A 14635-nucleotide genomic window follows, 5' to 3' on the forward strand; every position below is an offset into this window, starting at 1 on the left:
TTCAAGTGTTGGTTGGCCATCATAGAGATAGCCAACAAACACATGAAAAAATTGCTCAACATCATTAATTACTAGAGAGATGCAAATCAAAATTACAATGAGGTGTCACCTCCCACCAATCAGAGTGGCCATCATCAAAAAATCTACAAGCAATAAATGCTGGAGAGGATGTGGAAAAAAGGGAGCCCTCCTATACTCTTGGTGGGACGTAAACTGATACAGCCACTATGGAGAATAGTTAAGTCAAAAAACTGAAAGCAGGCCTACCATATGATCTAGCAATCCTACTCCTGGGCATATAGCCAGAGAAAACCATAACTCAAAAAGACACACACACCCCAGTGCTCACTGCAGCACTATTCACAACAGCCAGGACGTGGGAGCGCTCCAAACGTTCATCGGCAGAGGAATGGATGAAGATGTGGTAATATATATAAAGGAGTATTACTCAGCCATAAAAAGGAATGAAATGGTGCTATCTGCAGAGACATGGGTAGACTACGAAACTGTCACACAGAGTGAAGTAAGTCAGAAAGAGAAAAACAAATATTGCATAATACTGCTTATATATGGAATCTGGAAGAATGGTACAGATGACTTTATCTGCAAACCAGAAATAAAGACACAGATATAGAGAAAACAAACTTATGGATACCAAGAAGGGGAAGGGAGGCGTGGAATCAATTGGGAGATTGGGATTGGTGTATATACACTACTAGATATACAAATGGAGAAGGAAATGCCACCCCACTCCAGCATTCTTGCCTGGGAAATCCCAAGGACAGAGGAGCCTGGTGGGCTACAGTCCATGGGGTCACAAAAGAGTCGGACATGACTTAGCAGCTAAACAACAACAAATGTATAAAGTGGTGAGAACCTGCTGTCCAGCACGGGGACCTTTCCTCAGCGCTCTGTGGCGACCTAAACGGGGAGGAAGTCTAAAAGAGAGGGAATACTTGCATATCTATAACTGATTCACTCTGCTGCACAGCAGAAACGAACGCAACATTGTAAGACAACTGTACTCCAATACAAATTAATTTTAAAAAGGTATAAAAATACTACCTTTGAGTATTGCATTAGAATTTTAAATGCTTCTAACATCACAGTCTTGAGTTTGTATTCCAGATTGTTCTAAAATGAGTCCCAGGAGGGCACTCAGGAAAGAAAAGTGAGGAAACCCTCTCTCCCCTGCAGTGGTCAGTCTTTAGAATTAAAGCAACTGATTCTTTCGAACGTAACATGCAGCTTCATTTGATGATTGAAGGGGGCATCTATCTTAACAAGATGTCTACTGAAAGCCCTGCACCATGTTAGAGGCACTCTCTCTCAATTTTCACATTCCTGGGTGATAGATACTCGGAGTTACCCTTGTTTTACTGTTGGGGAAACTGGGGCTCAGAGATAAAGTAATTTGCTCAATTACTAGGGGAAAGGAGCCTGGAATTAAACATCAGTCTCTTGAACTGCAGAGCTTCTGCTCTTTCCAGCATGAACTTCCTTCTGTATGAAGTCTGCCTTCTAAATGGAGAGACATCCACAATACGACAGAAGCTTCGGACTGCCTTCTCCAATATCTTCGTCTTAGAGATATGAACATACTGAGGCCCTAACTCTGAGGCCTCAGTCTTATGAGGCCATATCTGTCTTACAGATATGAACACACTGAGGTTCATACAGATATGAACACACTGAGACATTACTACACACTGAGACATTACTTTGCCAACAAAGGTCCATCTAGTCAAGGCTATGGTTTTTCCAGTAGTCATGTATGGATGTCAGAGTTGGACCATAAAGAGAGCTGAGTGCTGAAGAATTGATGCTTTTGAACTATGGTGTTGGAGAAGGCTCTGGAGAGCCCCTTAGACTTCAAGGAGATCCAACCAGTCCATCCTAAAGGAGATCAGTCCTGAATATTCACTGGAAGGACTGATACTGAAGCTGAAACTCCAATACCCTGGCCACCTGATGAGAAGAACTGACTCACTGGAAAAGACCCTGATGCTGGGAAAGACTGAACGCAGGAGAAGGGGATGACAGAGGATGAGATGGCTGGATGGCATCACTGACTTGATGGACAAGAGTTTGAGCAAGCTCCGGGAGTTGGTGAAGGACAGAAAAGCCTGGCATGCCGGAGTCCATGGGGTCACAAAGGGTCAGACAAGACTGAGCAACTGAACTGAGGCCCAGAGGGCTAATGGACTTGTCCAAAGACACCTGGGTAACTGGAGACAGAGCCAGGGTGAGAACAGGGGCACTCCTAATCACACAGAAAACAAAACATATTGGGACAAGCTGGAAAAGAGCACTTTAGGAATCTGGAGAAAAGATGGTAATTTTGAGCCAGAAAGCAGTGGTAAGGCAAGTTTTTAAGGTAAAAGATGGTATGGGTTCACAGTGAAGAGCACTTAGACCTCAGCAAAGCAACAAGCTGAGGCCACAGGCAGGTGGGTGGGGCCAGCATGGGGTGCGGCTGGCCTGTCGCTGCCTGCAAAGGCAGAACGCAGCAGGAAGTGTGCTCCCTGCCCTCCTGACCTGCTCTGCTCACACATCCTGGTCTGTGGTTAAGGGCCGATCCCCTGAGATGCAGACCTTGGGCTGAAGCTGGGAGGTCCTTGAGAAAAACTGCAAAAAAGTCTCTATCCCTAAAAACAAAACAACAACAAAAATTTTGTAAATACTACTTGATTCAATAGCTTAGGCCACTAAGAGACAGGCCAGATCTCCTAAACAGGAGTCTGAAGCCTTGTTAGTGTTTGTGAAGAAAAATACTTTTTTTTTTTTTCTAAGTCTGAAAGGATGTAAGTTGTTATTATTGTTTCCGTTGAGGGAGACAATTAAGCATGTCAAAAAGAAAAGAAACAAGTCCACCTGTGAACTTTCATTACAATACAACTCCTTATAAGGGGCATAAAAAAGACACGGAAGAGCCACTTAAGAAGAACCAATAAGGCAGATACATGAACCTCCAAACACACAGGCATGATACCCAAGTCTCATGTCCAGCAGAGCACATGCTCCACATTTCAACAAAAGTCAATTTGAAGATGCAAAGTCTTGTATTTATGGCACTCTTCTTGCCAGTCTAATCACTGTGAAGCTTCATAAATGATTCTTGGGTTTCAGCCTTGTTCTACTAAACCAGAATGTCTTGTGGTAAGACCCAAGAAAGTGTTCTTTTCAAAATTTTCCAGGGCAAAGAAGAAGGCTGAAGAATTGATGCTTTCAGACTGTGGTGTTAGAGACGACTCCTGAGAGTTCCCTGGACTGCAAGGAGATCCAACCAGTCAATCCTAAAAAAATCAACCCTGAATATTCATTGGAAGGACTGCTACTGAAGCTGAAGCTCCAATACTTTGGCCACCTGATGGGAAAAGCTGATTCACTGGAAATGACCCTGGTGCTGGGAAAGATAGAAGGCAGGAGGAGAAGGGGATGACAGAGGATGAGATGGATGGATGGCATCACCGACTTGATGGACACGACTTTGAGCAAGCTCTGGGCGATGATGAAGGACAGGGAAGCCAGGCGTGCTACAGTCCATGGGGTTGCAAAGAGTCAGACACGACTGAGCAACTGAACAACAAGAGGAAAGAATAGCCTTTCCAAGAAATGATGCTGGGACAAGGACATCCACATACAAAAGAATAAAGGTGGATCCCTACCTCATACCTTATAAAAACGAAATCAAAATAGATTAAAGTCCTAAACATAAAAGCTAAAGCTATGAGAAGAAAATACGAGGTAAATATCTGTGGCCTTGGATTAGACTACAGATTTTTACATATGACACTAAAAGCACAAACCATGAAATAAAAAAATAGATAAGATGGACTTCCTCAAGATAGAAAACTTTTCTGCTTTAAAGAACACTTTAAAAAAACGAAAGACAATCCACAGAATTAGAGAAAATATTTGAAATATATATCTGATAAAGGGTTCATACCCAGAATATACAAGGAAATCTTGCAAATGAACAATAAAAAGATGAACTGATTTTAAAAGTGGGCAAAAGATCTGAATAGATATTTCTTTAAAGAAGATATACAATTGGTTATACAGGAAAAGATGCTCAACATCATTAGTTACTAGAGAAATGCAAATCAAATCCACAATGAAACAGAACTTCACATTCAATGGTTACAATAAAAGACAGATAAAAACAAGTGTTAGAAAGGATGTGGGATAAATGAAATTCTCATAGACTGCTGATGGAAGTCTAAAATGTTGCAGCTATTATGTAAAACAGTCTGGCAGTTCCTCAAAAGTTAAACATAAAGTTATCCCATGACCCAGCAATCCCACTCCAAGTGTACGCAAGAGAATTGAAAACAAATGTCCACCCAACAGCTTGCATTCTGAATGTTCAGAGCAGAATTATTATTCATATACCCCCAAAGTAAAATAACCATCAATGGACCAGGGTATACCCAGGTATACCCAGGGAATTCCCTGGTGGTCTGGTGGTTGGGACTCTGCATTTTCATTACAGGGGCAAGGGTCTGATCCCCAGTCAGGGAACTGAGATCTTACAAGTTGTGCAGCCCAAAAATAAAAATTAAAAACACCAGCGCCCCCTCTAAACTGGTGTCTCCATATGACGGAATAAGGGAATGAAGGAGTGACACGATACAACACGGATGAAGCCTGAAAACCTCATGTTAAGCGAAAGAAGCCACATACTGTATGATTTCGTGCAGAGAAACGTCTAGAACAGGTAAATCCATAAAAACAGAAAGTAGACCTGCGGGCCCCAAGGGCGAGAGAACGGGAGGGGAGGGACTGCTCGTGGGTGTGGGGGTGGAAATGTTCTGGAATCGGAGGGTGGTGAGGTGTGAACACACTGCCACCACCGCCTGCCGCAGTATTCTGTACCTGGCCTGGAGGCGTCCGATTCCTTTCTTTGTTGTCCCCTGGGGAAAGCCATTGGCGGTGACATCCAGGGGCTGCTCAGGCACTGCACTCCAGCTGATGGCTAGGAAAAGGTAAGATTCTGGGGTTAAAGGTGTTCAGTTTTCCGTATATGTCAGAGGTATTTTAGTAAGAATATTTCCCTACCACTGCAGACCCATGACAGTTGGATATGATGTCAGAGACAGTGCCTGTCACTCTGACGCCTGCCCTCCGGAGTACAAGAGTATGAAGTAGCTCATGATTCTCCATCATCATCACCATCAGGGCTGACAATCGTTAAAACTTACTATATGCTGGACACGCAGCAAATGCATGAAAAAAATCTCTCATTTATTCCTCATAACAACCCTGACAAATAAATGACAAATTCTTATCTGAAGATGAAGAAACTGAGGCTAAGAGAGAACAAGTTGCCCAGGGTCACACAGCATGATCCTGACCCACTGTGGGTGTCTCCTGAGCCCATGTTATTGACAACTTGTGTGGGAAAGTGCTACCCCAGGCTGGGAGGATGGAGAGTCTCCCAGGCCACTCTACAGCCTGGGGACAGAGCAAGTGGAACCTGGACCCCTCACCTGCCCCACAAGGAACAAGTCGGCCTGGGCTGTCAGCCTTTCTTGTCTGCACTGCACAGCGGCTCTGTCCAAACAGTAAATCTGACTGCTGTATTTTCACTTCTTGAACTCCAAAGCCTTCTGGTAGAGCTGAGACGTTCTGACACCTAAATGTGAGGGAAAATGCATGAAATTTGGCTCACTCCTCAACAGAGAGAATATCTAGGGCTGAGCACCACATCACCACCCACGTCTCGGCAAGAGGCCAAAGCTTTAGAAGGTGTGTGCGTCTGTTTATTTATTTATGGGGATGGTATAGGCGGTACTGGCAGAACAGAACCTAGATCCTCCGAGCCTTACGAGTGAGGGAAAACCACTTCCGTCACTGAAGTGAAGCTATGAACTTACCACCGTCCCTCAGGGGCTTCGGCAGCGCCAGACTCTATTCCTTGTAATGGGTTTGATAGATTTGAAGACGTTAAGCAAAAATATTAACCTGTTGGCAGTAGCTTCCTAAGGAGTTATTCAAATATACCAGAAACCATAATTATTCTGTGATATAAAACTTCATTTTTTTCTATTTTACACAAAGTAGATGCCAGCATGAAGTGGGTCTAGAACTGAGTAGACAGCAACTTATAGTCTCAGAATCAAGAAAACATGGAAAACAGAGAAAATGCCTTGGGCACCGTGCCTAGGATTGCCTTTTTTCCCCCTTAGCATCTTTATTGGTATGTTTATATACCATAAAACTCACCCATTTCAAGTTATAATTCAGTGCTTTTGGTCACAGAGTTGTGCAGCAAGCACCAAAATCTAACATTTCCATCAGCCCAAGAGAAATCCGTCACTCCCTAACAGCAGTAACTCCCTGTCTCCTTCTCCAGCCCCTGGCACCCATGAATGTACCTTCTCTGGATTTGCCTACTTCGGACATTTCAGTCCATGAAATCATACGTGTGGCTTCTTCCACTTGGCATAAGGTTTTCAAGGTTCATCTCTGCTATGACATGTATCAGACTCCATCCCTTTTTGAGGCTGACTAACATTCCACTATAGGGAGCTACCATCTTTGATTGATCTGTTTGAGCAGCTGATGGATATTTGGGTTGTTTCACTTTTAGGTATTATGACTAACGTTGCTCTGAACACTCATGCACAGCCTTTATGCAGATGCATGTCCTCATTCCTTTTGGGTATGTACCTGGGAGTGGAATTAGTGGGTCATATCCTGGCACTGCTCCCAAGAGCTGGCTTTAGGAGAGTGCATTTGACAAGAGCGCCCAGGTTTCCCCGGGCCCTGGCCATATTCTGCCCTCGGTACTACAGCAGGAATCAGGCGTGGCCACCCTTCTTTGGGGAGATCGCACTTGGGTGGTCATCCTTCATCTTTTTTCTTTTTAAAAATTAACACTACTGTTTGAGTGTTCTTAAACATAACAATAGCAAACTGTGTGCACTGCAAAAAAAAAAAAGAGAGTAATCATAAAGAAGAAAAAAAAACACCCATAAAACCACAACTCAGAGGTAATCATATTAATACCTTTCTTGGTATATATCTTTCTATAATTTTTTTTCCTATGGACATAATATACTTTAAGACGGAAATGAACTCATCTTACCTTCTAAATTGCTCTTTAAACATTACGAGCATTTTTCCATGTTTAATTCTCATCAGTATTAGTTATAAAAAACAATCACAATCTTCTATAGCTGGCCACTTCTGTGGTTTTTCTTTTCTTAATTAGTGTACACAAAATGAACGTTTGAGCGGTTCTTAGTCACTCCCTTAGGACAAACCCTAACTTTTTCTACGTCTGTACCCGCGTTCAAGGCCCCATGGACATAGCCCTAGACTGTTTCTTGGCAAGACGGCCCCCCTCCCCTCTCACCTCCCGATCAGTGCTCTCTGCATGGCCTCCTGGCTATAGGGGCACTTTCCAATGACCACAGCTGACAGGTAGATGGGTTCTTCTAGGAAGTGCATCAGCAGTGCCCCCTGGCATCCGAGGATGTTCCACCGTGCCAGCTTGTCGCTGCAGGACATGGAACAAGTCCTGTCCCCCCGGCCTGGCTTCACTCGGAGCAGCCCCACCTGGTGATACGCAGCACCAGGCTTCCTTGAGTCTCCAGCTTCTCCAGGCACACACTTGGCTCCAGTTCTATAAACATCCATCACTTGGGCACCACTACGGGTCATTCCAGTGACACTGGCCAGTTCCTCTGCCGTGAGATTAGAGCCACTGACATTTGGTGGATTTGGGCCCTTTTCCTGACTGCCAAAACTCTGACAGTGAGCTGTACCACCAGGAGTCCTGGGCTCCAGCCTCATTTTTTTAGCCACAGGACTTTCTGGGTCTTCACATTTCCTTTTATCTTCAGGAGCTTCTAGGTTATCACTAGTTTCTACTGATGGGTTACTGGCCCAATCTCTACTGACAGGACAGCAAGGCTGATCTTCAAACTCAAGCATTGGAATGATGGAGGCATCCCCACCTGCAGGAGAAGAAATCCTTTAAACCAGTTGTTCCCAAAGTGAGGTCCCCAGACCAGCTGCATGAGCATCCCTTGTGAACCTGTTAGAAATGCCAAATCTTGGGACCCATGTAGACCTGTTGAATCAGAAACTCTTGAGGCGGCACCTAGCAGTCTGTTTTAATAAGCTCTCTGTGTGGTTCTGATGCAACCTCGAGTTTGAGAATGACTGCTCTGCCGCTGCTGCTGCTGCTGAGCCGCTTCCGTCGTGGCCGACTCTGTGCGACCCATAGACGGCAGCCCACCAGGCTCCCCCATCCCTGGGATTCTCCCGGCAAGAACACTGGAGTGGGTTGCCATTTCCTTCTCCAATGCATGAAAGTGAAAAGTGAAAGTGAAGCTGCTCAGCCGTGTCCGACTCTTCGCGACCCCATGGACTGCAGCCCACCAGGCTCCTCCGCCCATGGGACTTTCCAGGCAAGAGTACTGGAGTGGGGTGCCACTGCCTTCTCCGAACGACTGCTCTAAATGAAGCTTAATACTCTTCTCCCAGCTGATCTGAGATGGATTAAGAACACTTGGCCAAATTTCCCTAATAACAGTTCTCTGGGGTTCTCACCTAGACCCAGTGAGCTAGAATCTCTCAGTGGAAGGAGTTTTTAAAAAATTGAACCATTTAACAAAGATCCCAGGACGTTTTGGAAACACTAGATTAGACCAAGCTTTCTCAACCTCCACATGGACATTTGGGGCCAGATAATTCTTTGCCATGGGGGCTTATTCTATATATTACAGGATGTTAACAGTCTCTCTGGTTTCTACCTCCTAAATACTGATAGCACCCCTGAGTCTGACCACCAAAATGTCTACAGATGCTGCCAAGTGTCCCTTGGGGATCAAAATTGTCCTGAGTTGGGAACCCCTGGTTTAGAACGAGCACGGTTTCCCAAGTGCATTTTGTGGAGTGTTATCCCCAAGATGCCTTGGAAAATAAAAGTGGAGGGTTGATTTCATGGTTAAATAAGTTCGGCAAATAATGCTTATAATTTTCCCATCTTGCGTATCCTCTCAGTAAAGACTTGCATAACTGGTATTTCCCTGTGCTGGTTTAGAGATTTCTGACTTACTCTGTGTTTACACTGAACCAAAGAAAACCAGAGGTCAGTAAAAAGCATAGCTTTCCCAAGAGAAGGGAGATTCTTCAAACACTAACCTAATGTGTACTGCTTTTCTAAAGCATCTAAATACTACATCTGTGAGCTATATAACCTAAGAGTGGGAGAGGCAAGAGATGCAGAAATGGGAGTGTTGCCAGAGAGGCTGGCTGGCAGGCTTCCAGAGACCTCACAAGGTGACAGTGACTTCGAAGAATTCCCCAGGGCCCACCTCCCACTCTGAAGGCTCAGAGATTTGATCCTGACTGATGTCTGAACTCGGGAGTCTGACTCATGCTAACACAACTCAAACGCACAAGTCTGAAGCAGCCAACCCAGGCACCAACTTAACAGTTAGTAATGAGGAATAAATGCCAAGTGAGCCAGACCATTACACTCTCTAGTATTCTCTCTTCCCCCAGTGGGGACATGCCACTGTAAAAGACAGCCCATGAGCCAGACAGTTACATCAGCAATTTCAGATTTTGATTTCACAGACCCCAAATCCCCGAAGATTTTAAGATTAATAGAGTGTTGTCAATTTTATATTCCATCAAGTAAGATCTTTAAAAAGCTTATTTATCATTAATTTAAAAATACATAAAGATCTCATAAGCTTAAAATGGAAAGAAATTAGCTTTTTGAACTACTCACTGAACGGTCCTGAGTTTTCTCATGTGGCCATGGTGCAGCGCTCTCTCACAGGGCAGTACCAGCCTGTGGACCACTGAGTTTCGCAGTTTGATTAGGTGGTCAGGCCAGCTGTGAGCCCCAGATATCTCTCTCCACAAGAATGCTACACCTGCTACTGGGATCATCCAGGCCCTGGCTGGTCAAAGCGGGATCCACAGGCTAAGACTTCTGGCATCACCAGGGAGCTGGTTAGACATGCAGGCCTCCCGATCCACTCCAGAGTTGCTGTATTTGAATGTTCGTTTAACAAGTTCTTGGGTGCATACTATATATATCACAGTTTGAGAAACACTGAGTTAAGAAACATCCTTTGGTCCTTGGGTGCCTTGGTCCAAAGACATTGCTAAGAACAGAGTATGGATGAGCCCTGCTTTTCTCTGTATGTCATTTTTCTGTTCTCTCATAAAGTTATATTTTTTATTTGAATTATGATCTTTAGTTCTTGTCTCTAAAGACTGATTAGTGTAATATACCCATGGGACAATCTTATTTCCTTATTTCAAAATTTTTAGGGTCAGAAAATTTTACTATCATGCCTGAGTTGTCTACAAGGGTAGAAATTATTCTCAGTTTTCTAGACAGAAAAACAAAAGATAGGAGTGACCCCCTTGGCCAGGTTTGATTTGCCTGCCTAACGCAACTATAGCACCTGAACATCCCCTTAAATTTATCAAAATCTACCTCAACTCACCATGACTGTCTATATCTCCTGAAAAATTAAAGGGTAAACGAGGGACTAGTCTTATTCACTGCTACATAACCATATTTCACACTTTCCTGACAAACAGTAGAAAATATGTGTTTAATGAAGAGGTGGCAAGAATACACAGAAGAACTATACAAAACAGATCTTCATGACCCAGATAACCATGATGGTGTGATAACTCACCTAGAGTCAGATATCCTGGAATGTGAAGTCAAGTGGGCCTTAGGAAGCATCACTATGAACAAAGCTAGTGGAGATGAAGGAATTCCAGTTGAGCTATTTCAAATCCTAAAAGATGATGCTGTTAAAGTGCTGCACTCAATATGCCAGCAAATCTGGAAAACTCAGCAGTGGCTACAGGACTGGAAAAGGTCAGTTTTCAATGCTGGAGAGGGTATGGAGAAAAGGGAACCCTCTTACAGTGCTGGTGGGAATGCAAACTAGTACAGCCACTATAGAGAACAGTGTGGAGATTCCTTAAAAAACTGGAAGTAGAACTGCCTTATGACCCAGCAATCCCACTGCTGGGCATACACACCGAGGAAACCAGAATTGAAAGAGACACATGTACCCCAGTGTTCATCGCAGCACTGTTTATAATAGCCAGGACATGGAAGCAACCTAGATGTCCATCAGCAGATGAATGGATAAGAAAGCTGTGGTACATATACACAATGGAGTATTACTCAGCCATTAAAAAGAATACATTTGAATCAGTTCTAATGAGGTGGATGAAACTGGAGCCTATTATACAGAGTGAAGTAAGCCAGAAAGAAAAACACTAATACAGTATACTAACACATATATATGGAATTTAGAAAGATGGTAACGATAACCCTGTATGCAAGACAGCAAAAGAGACACAGATGTATAGAACAGACTTTTGGACTCTGAGGGAGAGGGAGAGGGTAGGATGATTTGGGAGAATGGCATTGAAACATGTATAATATCATGTAAGAAATGAATCGCCAGTCTAGGTTCGATGCAGGATACAGGATGCTTGGGGCTGGTGCACTGGGATGACCCAGACGGATGGTACGGGGAGGGAGGTGGGTTCAGGATTGGGAACTCATGTATACCCATGGTGGATTCATGTTGATGTATGGCAAACCAATACAGTATTGTAAAGTAAAATAAACAAAAAAAGGTCAGTTTTCATTCCAATCCCAAAGAAAGGCAACGCCAAAGAATGTTCAACTACCGCACAGCTGAACTCATCTCACTCCTTAGCAAAGTAATGTTCAAAATTCTCCAAGCCAGGCTTCAACAGTACGTGAACCATGAATATCCAGATGTTCAAGCTGGATTTAGAAAAGGCAGAGGAACCAGAGATCAAATTGCCAACATCTGTTGGATCACTGAAAAAGCAAGAGAGTTCCAGAAATACATCTACTTCTGCTTTATTGACTATGCCAAAGCCTTTGACTGTGTGGATCGCAATAAACTGTGGGAAATTCTTCAAAAGATGGGAATCCCAGACCACCTGACCTGCCCCTTAAGAAATCTGTATGCAGGACAGGAAGCAACAGTTAGAACTGGACATGGAACAACAGACTGGTTCCAAATAGGAAAAGGAGTATGTCAAGGCTGTATATTGTCCCCCGGCTTATTTAACTTTTATGCAGAGTACATCACGCAAAATGCCTGGCTGGATGAAGCACAAGCTGGAATCAAGATTGCTGGGAGAAATATCAATAACCTCAGATATGCAGATGACACCACCCTTAGGGCAGAAAGCGAAGAAGATCTAAAGAGCTTCTTGATGAAAGTGAAGCAGGAGAGTGAAAAAGCTGGCTTAAAACTCAACATTCAGAAAATGAAGATCATGGCATCTGGTCCCATCACTTCATGGCAAATAGATGGGGAAACAATGGAAACAGTGAGAGACTATTTTTGGGGGCTCCAGAATCACTGCAGATAGTGACTGCAGACATGAAATTAAAAGATGCTTGTCCCTTGAGAGAAAAGTTATGACCAACCTACATAGCATGTTAAAAAGCAGAGACATTACCTTGCCAACAAAGGTCCATCAAGTAATAGCCATGGTTTTTCCAGTAGTCATGTATGGATGTGAGAATTGGACTATAAAGAAAGCTGAGCGCCAAAGAACTGATGCTTTTGAATTGTGGTGTTGGAGAAGACTCCTGAGAGTCCCTTGGACTGCAAGGAGATCCAACCAGTCACTCCTAAAGGAAATCAGTCCTAAATATTCATTGGAAGGACTGATGCTGAAACTCCAATACTTTGGCCACCTAATGCGAAGAACTGACTCATCTGAAAAGACCCCCATGCTGGAAAAGAATGAAGGCAGGAAAAGGGGACAACAGAAGATAAGATGGTTGGATGGCATCACCGACTTGATGGACATGAGTTTGAGTAAACTCTGGGAGTTGGTGATGGCCAGGCAAGCCTGGCATGCTGCAGTTCATGGTGTCAGAAAGGGTTGGACATGACAGAGCAACTAATGAAACTGATGTGTTTAATGAATGAATGAGTGTCAGGATAAATCGCCACAGAACTCAGGGCTTTGGACTTCTAAGCCCTATTGTTGGTTTTGGACCTTTAAGTTTCCTGATCCTGATCGGGAACTAAGAACTGAATAACAGTGTGAGTGATGTGCCCTCCACTTTCCTTGGTAGTGAAGTGATTAGGCACACTGGGCTGTTCACAAAAAGGCACTGTCACTGGCTGTAACTACATGTTCGCTAAAGAGTTTTTTTTTGAGAAAGATACTCGTGGATAAGACACCAATAAGGAAGTAAAGATGAATGTAACATGAATCCAGAGATTTGAATATACTTACAGGGTGTATGGCTGGAGAAAAACACAAACAAGAGGTCTGGTCTGAGTTTCCACAGTCCTCTCTGAGATCCTGGGAGAAAGATGCTATCCTCTTTCAGGGCAGCTGCCAAGTGGAGCTGATGGAGCAGGTACCTAATGGGACGCGGGGTGGGGGCGTTACCAGAGCGAACCACCCATGTCTGTGGTCAAGGGAGAGACTCTGGTTGGGTGATTACTAAGAAGGAAGGAGATACTGGAGACCAATGAAACAGACAGTGACCTGGAATTACGAGAACAAGCTGGTGATTCTCAAAATGGGGTCCATGAACCAGCAGCACCAGCTGGAATTTATTAGAAATGCACCTTCTGGGACTCCCCTGGTGATCCAGTGGTTAAGAGTCTGCCTTACCATGCAGGGGACTAGGGTTCGATCCCTGGTCGGGGAACTAAGACCCCATGTGCTGTGGAGCAACTAAGCCCCCAGGGCGCAACTACGTGCTGCAGCTGGAGTCCATGCGCCATGTGGAAAAGATCCTGCATGACACAACACAGATGCCATGGGCCACAGCTAAGACCCGAGATGGCAAATAAACAAACATTAAAAAAAAATGGAAATGCAACTTTTCAAGCTCCACCTGGATCTGCTGAATCAGGACCCCTAGGGATGGGCCCAGCTATCTGGGTTGTAACAAATCCTCCAGGTGATTCTGAAGCACACTCAAGCATGAGAACCTCTGTCTAGACCAGACCAACTGTATTTTAAGTACAGTTCAGAGGCTGACATAATTAGTATTACCTGGGGGCTTATTAGAAATGCAAATTCTGGGGCCCCCACCCATGCTAGATCAAGCTCTCTGGGGATGTGGCTTTACCTTTGGAAACTCCTTCTGGCTATGACCTCAGCATGGCTATCATTGAGGATGTCACCTGCGGCAAAGACAAGACACTAGTGAAAACATATGGAACCTAGAGAGGCCCTGGTTCCTGAAAGCAGAACATGGCAGTTTTCCCCAGCACCCAGACTGGCCACATAACTCCTGGAGGGCTTTGCCAGAAAGCGGTACAATCATTATTGGCGCAGCATTTACAGCAGGGTTTCCTCAGCTTTGTGCGTGTGTGTGTGTGTGTGTGTGTGTGGGGGGGGGGGTCATGTGCGCTGCAGGATGTTTGGCAGCATTCCTGGCCTCTATTCACTAGAGACCACTAGCATATTCCTCTTCTCCCAGTTTTGACAGCGAAAAATGTCTCCATACATTGCCAGATGTCTCCTGGGGAGCGAATCTCCCCTAGCTGAGAACTCCTGACTTATAGGGAAATCTTAATCAGGAGGACAAAAGTCCAGATCTTTTGTCCCC

The 14635-nt window shown here is 44.3% G+C and overlaps 1 protein-coding gene across 6 annotated transcripts in view; it reads right to left on the reverse strand.

The window, feature by feature from the left end:
* ADAT1 (adenosine deaminase, tRNA specific 1) overlaps positions 1 to 14635 on the reverse strand; it is a 34746-nt gene that overhangs the window by 15900 nt on the left and 4211 nt on the right. For all 6 annotated transcript variants that reach the window (XM_018061732.1, XM_005691807.3, XM_018061733.1 and 3 more), the window contains exons 4-8: positions 14153 to 14207; positions 13303 to 13433; positions 7364 to 7967; positions 5493 to 5638; positions 4879 to 4978 (exon numbers count right to left, since the gene is read on the reverse strand). In XM_018061732.1, the coding sequence (XP_017917221.1) occupies positions 4879 to 4978; positions 5493 to 5638; positions 7364 to 7967; positions 13303 to 13433; positions 14153 to 14207 (1036 nt within the window). The remainder of the gene's footprint in view (positions 1 to 4878; positions 4979 to 5492; positions 5639 to 7363; positions 7968 to 13302; positions 13434 to 14152; positions 14208 to 14635) is intronic.

The sequence above is a fragment of the Capra hircus genome, chromosome 18 (assembly GCF_001704415.2).
Source record: "Capra hircus breed San Clemente chromosome 18, ASM170441v1, whole genome shotgun sequence".
Classification (NCBI taxonomy): domain Eukaryota; kingdom Metazoa; phylum Chordata; class Mammalia; order Artiodactyla; family Bovidae; genus Capra; species Capra hircus.